General features: G+C 46.0%; 2 protein-coding genes across 2 annotated transcripts in view; both read right to left on the minus strand.

The window, feature by feature from the left end:
• Positions 1–673: 673 nt before the first annotated feature.
• Positions 674–16,855, minus strand: lrguk (leucine-rich repeats and guanylate kinase domain containing; the record flags this gene model as incomplete). The annotated part of the gene is made up of 20 exons (XM_080851665.1): positions 674–879; positions 1,571–1,734; positions 3,430–3,513; positions 4,104–4,192; positions 4,467–4,642; positions 4,749–4,862; positions 5,273–5,474; positions 5,618–5,731; positions 7,375–7,471; positions 8,238–8,357; positions 9,961–10,067; positions 10,820–10,906; positions 11,069–11,149; positions 11,480–11,623; positions 14,906–15,030; positions 15,201–15,282; positions 15,524–15,624; positions 15,906–15,987; positions 16,305–16,412; positions 16,646–16,855. The coding sequence occupies 20 exons, from the start codon at positions 16,853–16,855 to the stop codon at positions 674–676; spliced, it is 2,493 nt and encodes an 830-aa protein (XP_080707791.1).
• Positions 16,856–18,009: 1,154 nt separating this feature from the next.
• The window catches only part of exoc4 (exocyst complex component 4), a 116,625-nt gene continuing 111,862 nt past the window's right edge, over positions 18,010–22,772 (minus strand). The window contains 2 exon segments of the mRNA XM_080851124.1: positions 18,010–19,483; positions 19,486–19,660. Of these exon segments, the coding sequence (XP_080707250.1) occupies positions 19,421–19,483; positions 19,486–19,660 (238 nt within the window). The 3' untranslated portion in view covers positions 18,010–19,420.

The following is a 22,772-nucleotide window of genomic DNA, read 5'->3' on the forward strand; positions in this document are numbered from 1 at the left end:
TTAAGCTACAAATTCTCATATAAAGATATATAAAGTAAACGTGAGCCAAATTTTAGTTTTCTAAGTAATTGCCAATGTTGACATTTAAGTCTTTGCATTATACACCTTCACCTCAGCTACAAATTCAAATATTTTTGTAAAGTCGTTTTGCTTTTTGAAAAACTGTGAAAAACACACCAACATGCACATACATAACACACGCACACACAGAAACAAAACCTCAGACCCCGCGGGAATAAAGGGGAGGGGAACAGCAATTTGTTTAAATAAAAGGACATTTCAAGTCTTTCACTCATAGTTGCAATCCTAGTTATTTATTACGGTCCCTGTATGAGTAATTGCCATAGAGCTTGTCCTTACAGCACAGTGTGCAGATGGTGTGTGTGTGTGTGTGTGTGTGTGTGTGAGTGTGTGATTTGCAGTATGTGATTCCCATTTCCTGTTTGACCCACCTGTTCATTTGGAACAGTGCCAACCAGCAACGAATTTAAACTAGGGTGCAACACACCTCCACTAAAAGGACCTGGCTAAGACTTTGCTCCAACTTTATTTCAAAAGCCAACAGCAGCAGCGCACAGATTACTGCTCCTATCAAACATCTAAACTACCTCATAACTTCTGAATCCCTCGGGCCAAACCCCCCTTTCCTCCGCTGCTTGTTTTGAGCTCCTCTCTAGCCGTCGGCAGGCTGGCTCTGGCTTGCAGGGGCAGGGGCAGGGGCAGGGGCAGGCTCGGCGGTCTTGCGGCCTGACGGGATGGGGGGCAGGATGGGTTTGGCGTTGGAGCCGGGCCTGGTGGGGTAGGGACTCACGGCGGGGGAGAGGTGCTCGGGGATGCCCCCGCGGGGAGCATCGGGTGTCGGCCCTGGCTCAGATGAATCTACAGAGGAGAGTTGCAATCCCAGTTACAATCAGTGACACACCATCACATTTGTTTCCTCTACAAAACACAACTCCATCTGCCCTTAAACACCCCGAAACAGGATTAGAGGACAAAGAGCTGCAAGATACAGTTTACACAGTCTTAGTATTGATATAGGGCCTGTATAAAGGTGCCTAGTTTACACAGGCTTAGTATTGATATAGGGCCTGTATAAAGGTTCCTACTTTACACAGCCTTAGTTTTGATGTAGGGCCTGTATAAAGGTGCACATTCATTGCCACTACATGATTGTCATATAATAAAAGAAAGCACGAATATAATGTTCATAAACTTGATCCAATGCTGATCTTTTACCCTCTATGTATAGGCATGAAGCGGCTAGTAATCTTATCTGACATCACCTCATGGGAGGACAAGCTAATTTGATTGTTCGGCTCATTAGAAACTTTGTAGGCATCCCAATTCTTATTAGCATTCTAACCTTCAACATAACAGGGGGTAAATGGCACTGCAACTGTCCTACTTCCTGACCAAGGTTTTTGTTTTAGGAGGGGAGACATTCATTGGACGATTACCAAGGAGGCATGCATCAAGTTCTGAAAGAAACTTAAAGCAGGGCACCCCCTTTGAGAGTGGAGGACCTAGCAGCAGGAGGAGCTGCTGTATGACAGAGCGGGAGGACACTTACCTCTGACCCCGCCCAGGTCGTGGTTTACCAGAGCGGAGATGTCCAGGGGTTCCACGGCAGGCCCCGAGCCCAAGTCAGAGCCCCTGGTTGCTGGGCTAGCGACGGAGAAGGCCCCGGCTGAGCTGCCCATGGACAGGCCTGAACTGGTCGGGAATTCCTCCACGCTGAGGGGGGGGGGGGGGTCAGGGTGAGGGAGAGAGAGATGGACGGATAGAGCATGATAGGAAAAGAGAGAAAGAGAGTGGGAAGAGAGAAAGAATGAATGAGAGTGTGTGTGTGTGTGTGTGTGTGTGTGTGTGTGTGTGTGTGTGTGGAGTGGGGGGGAATCCAAATGATGACAGAGGACGGTTATAATCTCATCATAAACGCACCACTTCCCTATCTATTATCTTAGGAGGCATTTGCCAACTGCGAGGGCGGAGAGCTGAAGTGCCTCTCTGGTGCATCTGTGGCTTGTTAGACTCTATTAGGAGTTTTTAAGAAGCACTTTCACCGTTTCCCTGACAGCCAATTAGATACAGAGCTTTAGCAGAAGGGGCTGGTTAAGGTGTGTCTTTATTAAAGTATGCCACGCTCCTTTATCGGAGCTCTCTTAAAGCTAAGCGCTGTGAGTAGAAAATGGCGGCGAAGGAAAACCTGCCCACAGGTGGTTCCTGAAGTAGGTTCCATTAAGAAGCAAACTGTTATGAGAGGCAGAGTCATTTACAGAGATTTGTCTCAGTCTCTTGGGCTGCCAGTAAAAATAAAAAAAAATTAAAACTATGCACAGGCCTGGGAGCCACCTCTCAGTGCTGGTGATTGACTTGCATGTGATTAAACTGCCATTTTCAAAACGACGTTACACCCAGTACATAATGGCTGTGGGCTGCCGAGTTGTGTATCGGGGGGGTTGGGAGAGGGGGTGGGGGGGGGGGGTCCAAGAAGAGGAGCACATCATCAAACTGTCAACACAATTAACAGTGTTGTGTTTGCTTTTGGGGTCCGGACCCCAGCGGAATGCATGAGTGCCACATGGCTGCACACGGCAGGGGCCTTCGCCGCCGCGCCCCATCTGAGCCTGTGAATTTGCGCAGCGCCTAACTATCCCGGGGAGATGCATATGTCAGCGGCCGCCCTGCAAATGAACAGCCGAGTGGGGAGAGCCGCCGCGCACAGCTTACTTATTTTGTGTGTGTGCGCTGGGTGAGTATACACGGAGGACAAGAAGCACAATGCAGAGGGGAGAGAGAGTCGTAAATCTGAATTTATGAGTGCCAGGACACAGCCCCAGATGGTTGTGGGGGGGTGGGCTTGCAGAGGGGTGCAGTGGGGTGGGGTGGGGGGGTTCTGCCTCTGCGTGCTGAGATTTCAACCCTCGACAGGGCAAGAGAGTGCTAGCTAACATACGCTCACACATCAGAGACTTAGTGGAGGCTCGAATGCAAATGAAGGACTGGTGTGTTAAAACTGCTTCAAGGAACCTCTGAGTTCATTTATTTTATAATTAATAAATTATAAAGTTTAAAACATTGTTAATAATGTGAGTGCTATGCGCCATTCTTTAAAAAGGCTGATTTTTCTCTGCTTCTTTCCTTTCATCAACGCCTTTGACGTATAGCAGACAGTACAGTACAGATCAAATAGTACTAGTTGCTGTAAGAGGACCACAACGTGGAAGAGTAGAAACAATGTAGGAGTACCAGATCTATAACTAGTGATCTATTTAAAGGGTTCCAATAGCAATGTTTAAGATTAGCAACAGAAGAGTCCCAACGGATCCTCCAGTCAGTGGCTAGAATGTGTTTGTGAGGACAGAGACGGGGAGCCAGCAGGTGAGAGTTAACAAAGGAGAGGTCAGGGGTCATGAGGGTTTTACTGACCTGCTGTCGTCACCGGGGTCGAGCAGGTTGCCTCCTGTATGGCGGCCTGGAGAGACCAGTGAGGATGGAGCTGTGTGAGCACACCTGTACCACGCACACGCAGACACACACACGTACACGTACACACATAGTACGCGCACACACACACACACACACACACACACACACACACACACACACACCCATGCACGCGCGCACACACACACAAACATAGATACATTTAAAGGGTAGTAGTGGCAATCACTAATCGACAATCTTAAACTGTGACCTGAAGCATGAGAGAATGCTTTGCTTGAGGGTGAGCTGTTAAAGGCGACACCTGATTGACTTATTGCACCCCCTGATATTTTTTTGAACACAATCCAAAGGTGAGCTTGTGGAAAAGCCAGATCATTTTGTGTGACAGCTAAGGGGGTCATCATGGAAAAACTACAGCAAGATAAAAGATTACACTTCCTTATGCCCTGAAGGTTGGACAACATCCACGCGCATTGTACTGCATGTTGCAATTCAGTGACTGCCAACTGAATACATAGAGCATAGAGCTTCATGGCAAAGGCACTCCAGTAGCCATGAAAAGGTAACCGTTCTGTCCTCTTGTGCCAGGGAGTCTTTGAAAGAGATGCTGCAGATTTAACACAGTGAGAGAATGGTAGTGAGTGTATATGTGGTACCTCTTGAAAAGCTGAGAGTATGCTGCTGGACTCTTCCCCATAAGAGCCTCTCGAATCAGCTGACGGCGTCTGGAGATGGAGGCGTGCTCCTGCAAAACATACCAAAACAAACAAACAAACAATCAGTATTGTAAAACTTTTTTTGTTTTTTCAGACTGTTCTGAGAACAGGTCAATGATGAACACAGGTACTGTTGGTACTTGCTATACCAGCTGTAACTCCAACTTGATGAATAAAGATTACATTTTAATAACATTATATTCTGTTCATAGTAAAATCAGGTCACATACTAAGTCTATATAAGAGAAACAGTGAATATGAATATTTCACTGTATGCATACATTATTGTTTGAATATACTCACGGCTGAGGTCTTCTGTGGTGTGAGCTCCGCCTGTAGCTTGTTGCGGTAGTTCATGCTGTGGGAGAGGGGGTGCTCAGTGTCAGGGTAAGCCAGGCTTTTGGCACTGAGCTCAGCCCTGGAGTAGGGCGAGGGCGACTTCAGCCTATCCGTCACTAGAGAGTCAGCCGTCATGGCACCTGAGTCACACACAGCAACAAGACACAGCACCAGAACGTTCAATTTACACCTATCTACCTGTTACACGCCATGAGAAGACTTCAGGGGTGGTGGTGAGACCCTCACCTGTGGAGGTGTTGTCGGGGGTGGGTGTGGTGCTCAGACCTCCCTCCTGGTCCGTCAGACCCAGGTACTCCTGCACCAACTGCTTGAGGTTCTGGTAGGCTTCCTTGCGGTCATCTGTAGAGGAGCACCATCCATTGCTTGATCATATGCCCTTTTTTGCCACTGGAGGATCTGGCATACTTTGGCACATTCTCGCACATCATGCATTTCCCACATCGATGTATCTCTTTCAGTTTCAGAGTCGACCCAACAGTTACCAGCTAGTTTAATGGTGTCTGTTGGCAGTGGTGCAGGATGTATTAACCTTTATAGCTCAACTAAAGCAAGTAGTTTAAATTATACTAGTAGCCCACATTGCTGTGGCTGACATGTATCTTGATATTCATACACTAATAGTTTATTATTAGTTTATCTTTGGACTCTGTTCACTAGATGGATTCTCTCATCTCACTCTCACACTACATATGTCAGTACACAAAAGTCTGCTCCTGTTTCCTCTTGATAAGCGAATGCTGAGTCCCTACCACAGGCAATAACATTGTCGAAGAATCCAGGCTTGTCTCTGTTGACACTGCTGTAGGTGTCGATGCGGGCCACAGCGTGCTCTATCTGAGCCCGCGTGTAGAAGCCTCGAGCCCTCAGGCACTTGGTGTAGGCCTCTGTGCTGGTAGGGATCATCAGGATGTAGCGTGGCTCAAAGTAGGAGTTCTTCAGACTGAAAACACCCTGCCAACCAACACCAACACACACACACACACACACACACACACACACACACACACACACACGCAAATGTCAGTGTTGATGCTTAGTGCATGAGACCTGGGCAACACGCTCTTGGGATATGTGTGGAAGGGACTGTGCTATACCTCCAGTTCCATGTGTACAATGCAGGCCAAGCCCTCTCTGGCCACACTCTCTATGGCCTCCAGGGACAGGCCATACCAGTGTCCACAATACTGCATAGTCTGGATGAACTTGCCCTGAAACCGTGAGAGAGAGATTCATTAATAAAATAAACAGAAAGAGAGGATGAGAGGGATAGAAGGGGAGGAAGACAGAAGTGAAGAGAGTCAATTGACACAAGGCATCTCAAAGTTCTATCTGCAACATTCTACAGGTGCTCGGCATTCCACCGATGTTCTAGATGTTTCCACAGAGATTAACTTAAGTACAGCGTGGCCCCTGTGTTACCTGACCCCCCGCCGAGGGCCGAACTCTTGAACCCCGAGGGTTTGGAGAGGACCCCAACCTTGCCGGCCCTCAGCATGACCCCACCTCTGACCCCTGCAGCTACCTTCAGCTGGGCCCATTTATGCCCTGTGCTACAATTCATCACCAAAGGTAACCCTCGAGCCTCTCCCAGGGCTTCTGTTACAGAGACTTAAAAGAGATCTATGGATGGTGCCCCCACCCCACCCCCCACACACCTGCCTAGCATCCCCTTCACCTTCACCCCCATCATATGCTCCCAACAGATGGTTCACACACACACACACACACACACACACACACACACACACACACACACACACACACACACACAAATGCCAAAAACACTGGGGGGGGGGGGGGGGGGGGGGGTACGGCACCATTATGATCTAACCTACGCATTTTACTGCTTTGACTACATGCTTAAAAAACTGCTCTAGCGACAGAGTATGCAGCTGACTGATGGTACATTTTTTTGAAAAATGTGACCAGTTACTGCAAAGGTCCAGGGCCATACGAGAGTGTGTTTGTGAGCATGTTTGTGTTTGTGTGTGTGTGTGTGTGTGTGTGTGTGTGAATGTGTGTGTATGTATGTGTATGCGTGTGAATGTGAATGTATATGCATAGGTGTGCATACTTGCGTTGGAGGGGCCCATCTGCCTGCATATGATAGGGCGGCGCACGTCTCTGTATAATCTGAGCGGTGACACTTCCTCTCCGCTTTCAGCATGCGGTTCTGATTGCACATCAAAGGGCTTCCTCCTCTAAATCACCCAGCAAGCCCCGATTTATCAAACCACATTGGACTTATATAATCGCTTCTTTAAGGGAAGAGGAGGAGGAGGAGGAAGAGGAGGAGGGCCCAGACGGGGGAGTTGAAAGCAAACCCGGGCAGGCATTTTCGAAAGCACCTAAGGGTCCTCGGGGAGAGCCAATCTGGGACACATCCCTCCCTCTCCTACACATATTTGGTAGCTGCTCGTCTTTGAAGAGTCCAACACGCGGTGCACTAAAACACCTTACAGTGCACTTTGCCAAGTCGGCAGTAGCACGCACACACACACACACACACACACTCACACACACACACACACACACACACAGGCGATAAAAGTGTTTTCAAGTTGGAGGATTCCGAGAGAGCAAGTAAGTAAGGCGGCAAATGTCAAGAAGTCAGCAGCTGATGCTGCTCGCGGGAAAGTCAATATTTGGAGGTCATGTACAGTTTGTGAAATTGCTGCCAATTTCTTTTACACATGTATCTATTAATTACTACACATTGTACACCAGACAAGACCCAACAGGTAGAGTGGCTTGACAACACTATAAAAGGCAGAGAGTCAATGGCAGCAAGAGTATTTATTGAGGTGTTGATCAGTTAATTTTAAACTGGAGTGAATGCATTGGGACCCACCATGTGAATCATGTGACGGAACTCTTCCTCTGTGACAAAGTGGTAGTCAGATCCATCCTCCTCCCCAAAGTAGGGCCCCCTAGTGGTGTGGCAAGCACTGCACAGAGACAAATGAGACAACATCAGCTACCCTGACACACACTTCATAAATCACACAAGCTGGAACCAACCAACCAACCATGAACACACAGCACTGCAGGCAAGTTCTCCTATTGCATTCAGTGGGTTGGTAATTTATGGAAGATAAGTATGTGGTCTAGTCCTGGTGTAACCTTTAATAAAAGTGGGAGGCAGAGAGCGTAGTTCTTCATGCTAAGAATGCATAGGGCCTTCCATTAAAAGAACATTTGACAAAGTACTAGAGAAATGTCAGGTATGCCCAAAGTGCCCATCATTTAGATGTATATGCTTGACGAGAGAGAGAAAACGTATATACTGTATATGCTGCCATTTATCCTTATTCTTTATCCTTTGTATTACTGCTTTGACAATACAAATGGCAAAGCACTTTGAATGTAACTGAATTTAATTGAGGGGAGGGAGAGAGAAAGAGAGAGAGCGAGAGAAAGGAGGGAGAGACAGTGAGAGGGAGGGAGAAAGAGGAATGACACTAGATCAGATGCCAGGTCAGTGGATATGGTAATCCTCTTGTGCCATTTCACATCCTTAAGGCCATAACCCTTTTCTATGTATCTATCTGACATACCAGTACTGAGCTCTGACTGTGGACACTGGGTTAAAGTGATCATGTTCAGGCTACATGTGGCCATGTTAAAGCTGACTCTTCTCTGACTCCTGCACCTGATCTGAGTGCAGTGAGGAGGGAGGGTGGCAGAGGGGGAGGCAGCTCCAGAGAGACTCACCCGTAAGCGAAGAAGTCACTGAACTCGTGGCACAGCTTGTGGGCCAGCTCTCTCTTGCCACCGGCCTGTGGGCCCGTGAGGATCAGCATGGGGTAGGGCGTGTCCAGACTGGGCAGCGTGCTGAGCCACGGGAGAGAGGTGTCACATTAAAGCATAGCTGACTGGCCACTGACCTTACTCACAAGAGCCTGCAGGACTGCACAAGGCAACATACACTGGCCAGGTCTGGGCCCATATGTGAGAACCCCCCCACCCCCACCCCTTTAATCAGTGTACTATTTATTCACATTCTGACAGCATGCGTACATTTTGTCTTGACTGATATGGCCTCAAATTAAGGACACAACCTTACAGAACATTTCTGCTGACTTCACATATACCTGTGTGCTAAAAATGCACAGAGCTGCCCTATAGTAAGTCAATGTACCCTGTTGGGCAACGCAACTTCTAGTTCAACTTTAGGTTGTTTGCATGGTAGTTCTCACGTCTGCCAAAACTGAAAGACTATCTGTTTTTTCATCAAAAATGTTGCATGACCAAAGGCTCCATTCACATATTTGTATAAACTTCAGGTTAATATGGCACAGTTTAATGAGACTATGGGCCCAGCTATGTTTCAGTAAATATGATGGCTAATACATAGCTAGCTAGGGTTAGCATAGCTGAGTAGATGGCTCTCCTGTGCATTTCCTGTGGATTTTCAGCACTGCTTATGCTTAATGTCTTAGTAAAGTATCCATTCAGCACTGCGTATGCTAAATGTCTTAGTATAGTATCCATTCAGCACATGCTAAATGTTTTGGTAAAGTATCCATTCAGCACTGCGTATGCTAAATGTCTTAGTATAGTATCCATTCAGCACATGCTAAATGTTTTGGTAAAGTATCCATTCAGCACTGCGTATGCTAAATGTCTTAGTATAGTATCCATTCAGCAGCGCGTATGCTAAATGTCTTAGTAAAGTATCCATTCAGCAGCGCGTATGCTAAATGTCTTAGTAAAGTATCCATTCAGCAGCGCGTATGCTAAATGTCTTAGTAAAGTATCTAGCATTCTTTGCCTTGGCTTTGGCTTTGACTCAGACAACAAATGTAACCCGGAGCGGACAAGCTAGTCATCCCGTTGATATTTCATTGTTTAAAGGGTAATGTGTTTTTACTGTTTTCTAAAATATGAAGATACTGAAACCATACCGCTAATGTGGCCCAACAAAAAACACAACAAAGATCAATGAAGACAAAGTGCTTATCAGACAGTCCTAGTACTTCTACCCACAAAAATGAATAGTTCATTATTAATCAATATGGCTGTGTCTTTGTCTGCATTGTGATGATATATTTGGTAATTATACAGTCAGTCCTCCTGAATATAGCATTTACTCATATAAGACAGCCCTAATGCCTTCACAGTACATTTAAGATATGTATCACAAAGAACAATAACTAAGTAAAATCATGCTGTCATGATTCCAACAGGCAAGGCCTGCTTTTACATTTAATGATCGTGACCTTGCTTGCAGGCACAAAATATTAACTTTACTTGACAGTTGTGAATGAAAAAAAAAAAGCCTTACTTTCGCATTAAACAAAGCGCTTAATGAGGGTTGATGAGAAAGGGCACTGGGTGTTCATCTTAAAATATATAGAGAATAATCTCCCTAACAGCGGAGGGATGGAAGAAATGTAACTCGGCAGGAAGGTAATGAGGCCTCCCGTTGGCTCACCTGTCCACGATGACCTGGGGCTGCATGAGCTGGTACACCACGTGGGTCATGTGATCCCTGGCAGCCACCACCTCGGGGGGTGGGTCGTACTTATTGACGGAGGACACCTGTGGGGGTTGGACAGCCCACGGCAGCGGTGGAGGAGTCAGGGTGGGGGGGGGGGGAGAGAGGAAGAAAGGGCGTTTGATGCCTGGTAAAGGTCAGGCTGGCTTCATACCGAGCCCCATATTACCCATGCCAGTGCTGATGAGACCCTCGCAAAAACAGCCTGGGGGGTGTTGAATAAACCGTCTGAGAAAGGTTACAACTTCAGTGAAAGTTAAAACGCTCAGCTAGGGGGGAGCCTTGGCGTCGGCATCCCACACCATATACTAGAGTAGGGCCCACGGGGATCAGGTTCGAGTACGGCATGAGGTTATTTCCTCAGCCCACTCCCCATCTCTCTCCCACTTGTTTCCTGTCTACTCTCAACTCTCCTATCAGTAACAAAAGACTATAAAAACCATTGCTAGAACAGGATTGAACAGAAGAACTGATAGGTAAAAAAGAGGCCAGCACTATGATGCACAGGAGGACCCCATCTGCATGCACCTCTGCTAATTACGAAAACTTAAGCATGATGAGGTGTTTCAGTCCATGTCAGAAAGATACAAGGGTTCAGCCTGCAAGCCCCTTGTGTCACTTTACTGTACAAACTACCTCAATGTGTCATGCCTCATATAGAAATAAAGTACATTACTGTATCCCTTATTGAGTCTCATAAATGCAGTAATTAAGATGGCTTCCCAGCCTACACCCTCGTGAACTTTCCCCTCAAGTCCATAAAGCATGAAGAACCTCAGGAGCACACGCTCTGTACCTTCTCCTCAGCCGTCACCTTCTGCTCATCTAAGCCTGTCAAAGGCTGGAGCAGGAAGATCACAGCCAGCCGATAGTCTGGCTGATCCTGGAAAGTGGAAAAGAGAGAGAGAGCGAGAGAGAGAGAGAGAGAGAGAGAGAGAGAGAGAGAGAGAGAGAGAGAGAAAGAGAGAGATTGCAGTGAAAAAGGCTGGAGATGTAAGACCACTCTAACTGGTGGTGGAAGAGTGGAGGTTGTGAGACATGTAACCTGGACTGGGTTCCTCTTCAGATTGAGTGTCCTCAGTAACCGCAGGTCATGGATGTGGGTGGCCTCCTTGATCTCACTGATCTGTATCAGTGGGAGGGAATGTATATAAAAAGTAAAAAAAGAAAAATTGCAGCCATAAGTAACATGTATGCTTTCATACACTTATTAACCGTTATAATTCATACACCACAATAAAAAATAAAACATTCACCCACTGCTTCGCCTTCACTGTATGGATAAAAAAATGCAGTTCTTACTAGCCTTAGAAATAGGATACATATTTCAAAATTGTATATATAAAAAATTCAGTTCACACATACATATTAAATACTAAATTCACCCGCTGCTCTGAAAGTCTGAGTTAGTGACCACTTGCTCCAGCAAAAGAAGAGGGGAGGGGTTTAACTGTACCCGGTTATTCTCGAGGTCAACAGAGCCCAGGAGGTGGAGGTTCTGCAGGCCAGAGAGGCTCTGGATCCGGTTGCAGGCCAGGTCCAACACCTGGAGGGTCCACAGGGTCTGCAGGCTCTCAATGGCCTGGATCAGATTACCCCTCTGAATGAGACATGTCACAAAAAACACACACACACACACACACTCACACTCACACACACACACACACACACACACACACACACACACACACACACACACACACACACACACACACACACACACGTCATGCCAAGAAAGATAAGGCTGCAACACACACAGATATGAGACAAATATGGTGGCATGCAAAAATGTGGGCAACCCTTAGTCTGTTTCTGTGAATTGTTTAGAAGGGAGTAGAAGATGAACTGATCTCCAAAAGGCATAAAGTTAAAGCTTATTCACTATTTGTGTGTTACTTTTGTTTGTACCACTTTAAAAAGAGTGAAGAGTGGAAAAAAAGAAAAGACCTTTGGACACCCTTAGAGATTTTGCCTCTCAGATAACATTTAGCAAGGTCTCAGACCTTAATTAGCTTGTTATGGCTATGGCTTGTTGTTCACAATGATCATTAGGAAAGGCCAATTGCAGGATGCGAATTTCAAAGCTTTATAAATACTCGGACTCCTCAAACCTCACCCAAAAATTCAGCAGCCATTGATCCTCTAGGCAGCTGCCTAGCACTCTGAAAATTAAAAATAATTGACGTCCACAAAGCAGGAAATGGCAAGGCAACTCTAAATCCCTGTTTGACTGCAAACCACCTTCGGGAGCATTTAGCAGGCCAATCAGAAGGAGAGTCGTCAGAAGAAAACCTCTCCTGTGTCCTCACCACAAAATTCAGCCCCAAAGTTTGCAAAGGAACATCTTAACGAGCTTTATGCAAGTCCTGTGAACTTTTTGGCCACAATGAGCAACGGTAGGATTGGCTAAAAAGGGTGCAGATTTGAATGAAAAGAAGACCTCTCCGACTGTTAAGCACGGGGTTGGATTGATCATTCTTTGGGCTTCGTATGAATCTGGATGAATGTTGGAATGAATGTTAGTGGTGGTCGGAGGGGCCGTAGGCGCTGATTGGCTGCCACGCTTCCGTCAGTCTGCCCCAGGGCAGCTGTGGCTACTCTCGTAGCTTACCACCACTGGTATGACTGTCTGAATGAATGGACTGGACCGGACTGATCTGTAAAGTGTCTTTGAGTATCTAGAAAAGCGCTATATAAAATTTAAGTTGATTGATTGATTGATTGTGTTGTAGCCAGTGGCACAAGGAACATTCCACTGGTAGAGGGAAGAATGGATTCAATTAAATGCAGATGATAAGAGGATGGCTCCTACAACAGGATAGTCATGTTAAACACATATCTCAAAATTGACTACCCTGACAGGTGCAAGCTGAAAGTTTTGCCAAGGCACTCACAGTCCCTTGATCTGAACACCATCAAAAATCTATGGATAGACCTCAGAAGAGCAGTGTGTGCAAGACAGCCAAAGAATCTCACGTTACTAGAAGCCTTTTGCAAGGAAGAATGGGTGAAAATCCCCAAACAAGAACTGAAAGACTGGCTACAAAAGGCATCTACAAGCAGTGATGCTTGCCAAAAGGGGTGTTACTGACCATGCAGGGTGCCCAAACTTTTGCTGCGGGCCATCTTCCTATTTTGATATTTTGAAATGGTAAAAGATGTAAATAAAAAAGTAATCCTGCTTAAAATATTAAAGCAATGTGTCATCTTGAACTTTGTTGCTTTTGGAAATCATGTCATCTTCTACTTGCTTAGCTCTTCACAGTAACAGAAATTATGACCAGGGGTGTAACTTTGGCGTGCCACTGTATACACTCAGTCACAGACTTAAGTTAACTCAAGTGCTCTGTGCTCCATCTGTAAGAATGTGAAACTTTCCCCCGGTATGTCAGTGAGTGACAGGCCAGGCTCTGCTCGGCTCTGCCTCCGCTGACAGGTGACGAGTGACAGGTGAACAGCTGGCGGAGTGCGGGGGGAGCTGTGCCAACCCGTCAGGAGGCAACATGCTTCCCCTCTGCCCAGCCCCTTCTCCTCTGCCAGAGACCATCCCCTTGCTCTTCTTTCCTCCACCATGCCTGTCATTCAGCTCCAGCTCCGGGCCCTGGCCCCCAAGACCCCTCTGCCTGGAAACGAGACGCCCACAGCGGGGGCTAGTGACCGTTGGGGGCCTGGGAGGTTCCGGAGCTGGAGTGTATTGGGCTGAGAAAGGATGCAGATGACAGCAGCACGCTGTTAGAAGTGTGCCGGCATGGGACAGAGGCCGACAGGGCCAAACTGCCTGAGAGAGGTGGAATGAGAGAGAGAGAGAGAGAGATAGAGAGAAAGAGAGAGAAAGAGAGAGAGAGATTGTGTGTGTGTGTTGAACGTGGTCCAGCTTTCTTCACACCGGCAGCTGGCCCCTAGGGACCACGGGTGCACAAGCGGGCAGGTGGGTGGAGGATGTGGGGGCCTGTGTGTGCTGCTGACGATGAAGAATCACTTTGATAAAGGACAACACAAACACCCTTGAGTAGAGTGGCAAGGGTCTGGAGGCACGCTGGCCGGCCATATGGTGGGCTTCAACACCTGCTCACGTTAGCCCTGCTTCAGCCTGCATCTAGTAAAGACTGAGCACTAAATTATACAACCTGAATATCACTGCTGAGGAGAACAATGAACAAATCCCAATCCACCCCCTGCTTTAAAACACACTTATGCTGTCACAAGAACTTAGAAAGCACCCGAGTGATAGCGTTAGCAGCTAACATTGGAAGGAAGTATTTTAGGAAAAAACACACAAAAAAAAACTAAGCTGATGACACCATGGAATAATCTGGATGACAGGTGAGGCAGTGAATACACCAAGGTGAAGTGTAAACAAAGGATCTGTGGGAGAAGACAAAATAAATGACAACATGTCGCCAGGTTAGGCAGCAGGAGTTAATTAGGCCACAGGAGACACATCACGAACGCTGAATTAAAAGCTGAGAGCTCTACAGTCCTTTTATACTGTGGAGCTCAATAACGCTAGTCTTTGATACAAAACACCAAAGCCAGATTTATCCTGCTTACAGATATGACTCCACATGACATTAAAGCCTAAGAAAATGCTAGCAACTTCTTTCAGACTTCTGCCAGGAACAGTAATGATCTGAGTCCATGACCTCCCTTCAATATGGTGCATACGCAAAACAATTTGGCAGGCAGGGATGACATTTCCTGATTGGTTAATGCATTCCAACTGTGCTGAGATGGTTGTTGACAATTGCAGAGCCCTGGAGGAGGGCCCCAGTGTAAGGCAGTGTATACCAACATACATCCCAAAAGTCTAATTTTGAAAATATTAAATTAATGGAGCAGGATCTGATAATAATAATGCAATAGAGGGTGTTGTCATGCCTACCAGGCAGAGCTCTTTCAGTGGCAGGTTGTCCAGACCGCCGATGCAGGAGATCTGGTTGTGTGCCAGGCTGAGATGGGTGAGGCTGGCACACTTGTCCAGTCCATGGATCTTTTGGAAGTGGTTATCTGAACAGGGAGGTCAAGCAGTTAACTTAACAAAAATGTAAGACATTTATGTGTGAGTGTTGAATCCTGACAGTGGCCAAAGTTACTGATGATCCGGACATTACAGACAGACTCATCAGCACATGTAGAAATTGAGTAAACTAAACTTCAACAGTCTATAAAAAGGATACAGTCGAGGTTGAGTTTTTTCAGGGAGGAGTAGGCAGACAAGTCCTTCATCTCAGATATCTGGTTGTGGGAAAAATCTACTTCCTGCGACACCCAAACCATAAATAATTAAAGCACATCAGAGTAACAACACAAGCATTAATGTGACAGCAGCGGCAATGCTTAATTATATCAGTGACTTCTGCTTCTATCTATAAACTCAAAGGATGAATATTTAGTAGCTGTGAAGTGCTGTGGAAGGCACAGAACACTGGAGGTTTATGATAAGCGTACAAAGCTGGGCAAAGATACAACTTTGTCTTTTCCTGTCAGTTGAAGGTCCCACCTTGAGATTTTTGGGTGGCTTGAATCCAAAGAAGTCGGTGAGTTCGTTGTGCGATGTGTCGAGGATTATGAGGTATGGCATGTGGCTTACACAGGATAGATCTAGCAGTCACACAACATTAGCAGCTTTAGATAACTAAGAGGGATGGGGATGGCAACACTACTCACAACGGTGATTATTTCTTCCCCACGCAACGCCAAAGAAGCATGAAGGACGATGTCAGGAAAATAAGCAAACCAATTCAAGAAGATGCATGAGGCAAATTAATAACATTAATGACCCACCCAAATGAATACCATTAGCTTACATGACCAGAGGCTGCACATAGACGCATTGCAGTTTAGACTATTGTTTGTATTTTTAAATCAAATTACAGTCATACCTTTTATCTTATTGCGTGGAAGCTCTAATTTCTGAAGGTGGACATAATTGCAGAGAATGGATATGTTAGACAGACTGCGTTCCTGCAGGCAGATAAAACATAGAAGCACAGATTTAATTAAGGCACACATAAAACAGAGGGAAAAATACATCTGAGACCAAGACAGGGTAGCCTACACCACAAATTTAATATAAATCGAACTCAGAGCTCAAAGGCGATTTTTTATTTCTTTTTCCAAATGGTACAGAGAACAGAGTAATGATTTTATAACCATATTTTTTTATAGTAAATCTCTATATGTAATAGCTTTTGTGCTCTAATGGGGTGATATTGAGTTGGCCATGGATAATGCATCAGCGTAGCAAAAGGGATTTAGGTCTTGTGTTTTCATTGCCTTACTGGAACAGAGAGAAACTGGTAGACGTGCTGGAGTCCAGTCGCAGAAAGTCCAAGGTTGGATAAGCAGTCAGCCACTTCTTCTTCAGTTAGCTCCCCTTTATTCTTCATCTGGTACAATAAATTCGTGATTATCAATTATTTCGTTTCTGCGTTGCCGACGCCCTCTTATCAACATGCAACAGTTTGCTCGTGACCGCTATGACCTAGGCTACTATTGCAGCTAACGCTACATATAAGATTTGGAATATGTTAGTGACAACTGTGTACATCTAGGGTAGCATACAGAGATAGAGATAACGTTATATAACTACAAAAATAATCATGAATGATCTAACATCTACCTCCATGTGTTCCTCGTCTTCGTCTTCAGATGTAGAAAACGTGTCTGTGTACCTTAGGGGACTTAAGGGAGCCCCAGGTGTGGTTAAAAATGGATGCACATCCCTGCACCCTTCAGGCAGTGACCCATGGGGAATAACAGAGTCTAGTGATACAGAAGAGTATGTCGGTGAGCTATGCTGCAAATATTGGGGTGAAACAGCAGCTGTCATTTTTGACACTTAACATCTACCACTTCTAAAACAGTTTTTGTTGTGTTTTCTACACGAAATCTAAAATTAGATGGTTGGGCAAGCTAAAATGGCATAGGATAGCTAAGATACACCTAGCCAGAAGCTACAGTCAACATCTCTCTTGAACTGTGTTCTTTTCGTTACCTAGTAACCAAACTTAGAGATGCGAAGGTAATTATGGGATTTGTAGTTTATTTGTCCCTTGGCCGCTTGGCAAGGCATGTGCTGAAATACGTAAGGTAATCGGGATGCGTTTAGAGACTGACAAAATGAATCAAATGAACAATCACACATATTAACTACCCATCCTAGAAACCCTTTAGCACTCATAAAAGGCATGATTTGGCGAGTAAAGAAACAAAAGATTTGATACAAAAGAGCTTATTTCTTCTTACTTATTTCCCCAACCAGTTTTTTGAGTTTGGTTGTAAGCCTGATTATGTAACGTACAGCCTCTCAGGGAAACTTATTGTGGTGACTTGTTGTGGTGACCTCTTATGGTGACTAAAACAAAAACAAAAACGTCTGATAGCACTGTTAAAAAGATATGTAAACACAGAAAAGAAGATACCGTAGCACTTGACTCACATACAACACAAAACACCAGACAATTTTGTCATCTCAATTGTTTATTGTTGCTGTTTTTACTTTTTATTTTACACCAACATGGATTGGCAAATCAGTAACATCCAGAATTAAATGTTTATAGGCCTGGGATGCACAGAGTGCTCTCTAGATCATCTCATTCAAGATTTAAATGTACATTTCAGTGTTCGAAATATCATTTTTAATTAATCCTATGCCATGCAGGCACACAAGAAGTACATTCATATACAAAAACGCAATTCAACAGGTGTCCTAATTAGTGTTGTGCAAAACAAAACGTGGTTCCATAGGTAATGTTTACAAAAGAGCAACAAAACCTGAAAGAATATAAATGGATGCATAACAAATCAAAAGCCTTTGCTGACGCATGAGCTGTGTGGGAACAAACTCTTTTCCTATTCTCCCTTTCTCCAGTGAGGCCGCTCATGTGCAGACTCTCAGGCTGGCACTGTCATACCTCTGTCACACCTCGCTTGTCTCTTCCTGCCCTTTGACCCCCCCCCCCCCCCCCCCAAAAAAAACCTCAACCTGGCTTGACAGCAGTGAAAGGCTCTCCTTAAGATTTAGATCAGCGACAGAAATGAAAGATTGTTTGCCTCATGTTAATCCCTGTGGCTGCCTTTGCTCCCTCATTGATTTCGGGGCTGAGTCATTATGATGGATCGTTCCGGCACTTTCTGGGAAGAGCATCCCTGCCTTGTGCTTTTCTCTTCTTTCTCCCTTCTCCTGACAAGCCTCTCTTTCTTTCCCCTCTTCCTTTTTTTCTGTCTTTAGTTAAGTACTTTTCTCCACACACTTAATGAACTAAAAATGCCAAGGGAGCATAACAGACAAATCATATGTGGCTCTGTGCTGGAGTATGTGCATTAGCGTTAGCATTTGCTTAAGCGAGGGAACGCAGTGGCTTTTAAGAGAGGACCCAAATTACAGTCATAGGTGGATAGCGAGCATCCATTTTGTACAATACCATCCTTGTATGAACTGTGTTTACACTGCATCGAGGCTGGCTCTTGCATTCCAAATAAGTCTCTATGCTGCAATGGTCAGCACTGAGAGCTTTTAAGGATCTGCTCTCCGCCCCCACCCCACCTTGTTCAACTGGAAACTACAGGCTGAAATAAAGAAGATTAAGACATTGCGGGAAACAAAGTAGTAACAGAATATGAACAAGAAAATAAAAAAAACAAAAGAATCTGTGGCTAAATGAGCGTGTGGCGATTTCCATATCTTCGTCTCCAGGGAGCAGAGTGAATCAACAAAAATGCGAGGCCACACGATACTATTCGCCCGATAATAATTCAAATGGTTCTAATCTGGCATTGGCAATTCCGGGCACGGGGCTGCAGGGCCGGCCGGGAGACACTGAGGAGGAAACGGCATGGCCGCGCTGCGCTCTGATATTACAGAGAAAATGAGATGAAAATGGCCCCAAGCCGGAGCCATACAGTCCCCCAGCACTACAAAGTGAAGCCAGGTCCAGCAGAGCATGATCTAAGGATTTATCTAGTTAGTGTGTGTGTGTGTGTGTGTGTGTGTGTGTGTGTGTCTATTTCTCTAGGCCTTCTTATTAAGGAAATGTCAGGTGCTTGCAGTACAAATCACTAGATACCCATCAGTTGGGGAAGTAACTTTCTGGTTCATTGCGTTAATGCATAAATAAACTGTAAGAACAAACAAACACCCAAAGTCAGGAAACCACATGAAAAGGCATTAACAGGATGATGTAGCTGTGAAAAAAAGAAAGAAGATATAAAGATAGAGACGGAGTTTCAGTAACTTGCTGACACTGTTAAAGCATTAGGTCTGTATATGTTTGAGGGTTAGATTAAAGCATTACAGACACATCCCATCCCGCGTCCATCTATTCACCTATCAGTCCATTTATTAATCTATCAGTCTATACTCTGTGGTTCTTCCACCCCTCCTCCTCTCCTCTCCTCAGACGGTGGTGATCTTCTTGTCTTTAGTGGCCTGCTTGATGGCCGCCTGCTCGCAGATGAGCGCTCCTTGAGGCGCTGCAGACGCACGTTCTGCACGGTGAGGTCGCCCACGCCCGTCTGGCTGCGGTGCAGCAGGCTCAGCGCGTTGGTGTACTCCAGCTCGGTGTAGCGCACGCCCTGGTCCACCACCAGGTTCAGCAGCTCGTCCGGCGTGTTGTACAGAATTTCGTAGTACTGCCTGCAGGGGGAGACAGAGGGCAAGACTAGGAGTTAGACAGATCTGATGAAACATTGGTAGATACAGATGAGTTTAAAAAAAAAAAAAAACAGCAAGTGCAGAAAGTGGCAAAGGACACAGGGAAGCAAATGTGAACTGCAGGGTGGTCCTATCAGGAAGAAAAGTCACAGAAATGAAACTGTAAATGGGTCAAGCAGAGGTGGCTGAGAGTTTTTGAGAGATCATTCAGCGTCCTTCAGCAGGTTCTTATTTCCAGGACAGGAGCTGTTCCTTGCTGCTTTCTCTGGATATGTCATCACTATGCCAGCAAAACAAAATAATATAACAAGATTCCCAAGGGAGTGCATGGCCAATTCACAGGAACGCCTGTGTGTGGCAATTTCCAACCCTGCACAAGCTAAATGAGCCCAATGCCTTAGAGAGGAAACTGGTTACCCGGCTGCAGTAAAAGTAAAAAATACCATCTCCTCACTAGCAGGACAGTAGGGCTCATTTGATATTTGCACAAACCAGGCATACGCATGCATGCACACACTCCCATATTCTCTCTCTTTCCCTCCCTCTCGCCCTCTCTCTCTCTCTCTCTCTCTCTCACACACAAACACACTTCTCCTGACTCTAACACATATCTGACTTCACTTCCATTTCAACCTGAAGGGTGCAGGAAAGGAAGAAAAAAGAAAATAGAAAAACAAAAGAAGAGAAGAGAAAGAAAGACCTGAGCCAGCACAAACCCTCCGCAGCGGCACCAGCAGCACCGTCCCCCTGAGTGCTCTCGTAAGCCTTCCCATCATCTGACCCTACCTCTCCACACACACACACACACACACACACACACACACACACACACACACACACACACACACACACACACACACACACACACACACACACAGACAACCTCCACAGACCAATTTATCTCCAGCTCTGCAGTGGAAAATAGAGGCCGAGGGGACTAAATTGGAGGCCCAGGTTCTCCCGTGGCTTCAATTGACCACCTTGGCCAAGGGCAAGCGTCTGCCTCAGCAAGCTGTAACCGCGAGCAGGGAGAGCACGATGGCGAGAGATAAGCGGAGGCGGCTATTGTCACTGCAGAGAGAGAGGAAGGGAGGGAGAGAGGAAGGGATGGAGAGAACAGGGTGGGGGCTTTGTGAGAGGAATCTAGGCGAGTCATCTCGTCGTCAGAACACTTTGTGAGCTGCAAAAAAAAAAAAAAAAAAAAAAACAGGGAAGAATGGGGGAAAAGGGTGCTTTTAAAGCAACTGCCTGTCAGAGGCCTTCCCTGGGAATTGGTGAGCATTTTAGAGGAGAGCTGGTACAGTGCTGTGAGAGGGACAAGATGGGCATCTTCAAATGGTGTTCCAAAATGGAGTGGAAGCATAAAAAACAACCTTTGGGGTGGGGTGGTGGGGTAAAAGGATTATCCTCTTGTGAATGCCGGCACTTATCTTAAAAAAGAGAGGCTGTTTGTGGATGCCTATGACAACCATTTCCAACTGAATTGGGAAGTTTATGGGGTTGGTTGGGAGGAGTGTGTTGTCGTGGTGGAGGTGGAGGTGGAGGTGGTGGGGTTGAGGTTGAGGTTGAGGCAGGTTCTATCGGTGTTTGTAAAGCACTTATGGAGGAACACTAAGCGGCAGGGCAGAGACACCTGTGGGAAGGGGGGTGGAGGAGACTGCAGCAAGCCTTAGAGGAGAACAATTTTATACAGCTTTCTGAGGTGGTGCCATTGATTAATACGCCTCCCCCCCCCCCCTGATCTGCGACTACCAATGCCCTTGGTTGTGGGAGATTAGCATATTCACTTCCTGCGTCCGTCTCTTCCTCCCTCTAACTCTCTCTTTAAGCGCTCTCTCCAAGGTCTGTTCATATTTAATTCCTCTTTCCATGGGCTCGTCACATTGAGGAGAGGTCATCGCTTCTTTTATAAACCATGGGGAGCGGCAGTCTTCTGTTCTTATCATATAATGAAATACTGTAAGTGTCTGTGTCTCACTGTGTGTGTGTGTGTGTGTGTGTGTGTGTGTGTCTGCATGCGACACTGAGTGTGAGGATGAGAGCAAGTCTATGAATAAGCATAAGTGTGTAAGCGTATGGGTGTGTGTGTTTGAGAGTTTGTGAGTAAGGGTAGGTGAATGCGCATGCGAGGGCAGTGTTGGGTGTGTAGGTATATCAGTATGTGTGTGTGTGCGTGTTTGTGTGTGTGTGTGTCTACGTGAATGTGTGTGTGTGTGTGGGTATGCTTCCATTCCAACCCTTTCAGTCTCCCCTCCTTGAGTTTGCCTCTGCTCTCGCCACTGCACCATTACCATCATAAAGGGCCGTGGTGTGCAGTGCAGTGCAGCTTCTTGAAAGCTCATTAGACATATTTCATCTCCTGTGTCAGCGGCCCGACAGCCCAAACAAAAAAGGAAAGAACAGTGAGTCAGGCCAGCTGTTGGCCGCGCAGCGCCGACTAATAATGGATCACGCCGCTACACGAGCAGCTTTGTTTCATGTGATTGTGTTCTGGACTCCTTCCACACGGCCAACATCTATCTTCATTTGTTTATAATCCATTAGAAAAAGCCCATTTGGTTCCTAATAAGGGGATTAGGGGTTACATCAAGAGGTGCGTTAAGCACTGGTTTGATTTATTGCCAGCTGATTGGCTTATTAATTGCTTTCGGAGATAGCGTGTTAGAAGTGTGTGTGTATATGAATGTGCCATTTGCCTGTAAGTAGGGAGAGACATGGAATGGAAGGGCTGGCGTCGTGAAAATGAACAACATAATCCCACACAGTACTGAAGCACTTTTAAAAACAGGTTTACGCACAGGTCAAATGGTAAGACGCTTCTAATACCTCTCCATCCCTAGGTCTCTCCTTGAGCTGTATGCTCTCTCCTGTGGAATCCTAGATCCTGCCAGCTCTTTTGGAGATGGAGGTTTTTGAACTTGAAAAAGTGCTGTGGCTGCAGCTGCTGAGGTTGGGCAGCCTTGTCCAAAGTGCCTCCTTGAACTCAACTTAGGCCTTGTGAAGCACAGATAAGACACCACTAACTTCCCACCACCGCTCAGAGAGTTGGAAAAGCACATGGAAGGCGGCACCAAAAACCTGACAGGGAGGGTTT

This window comes from Sprattus sprattus (assembly GCF_963457725.1).
Source record: "Sprattus sprattus genome assembly, chromosome: 14".
Classification (NCBI taxonomy): domain Eukaryota; kingdom Metazoa; phylum Chordata; class Actinopteri; order Clupeiformes; family Clupeidae; genus Sprattus; species Sprattus sprattus.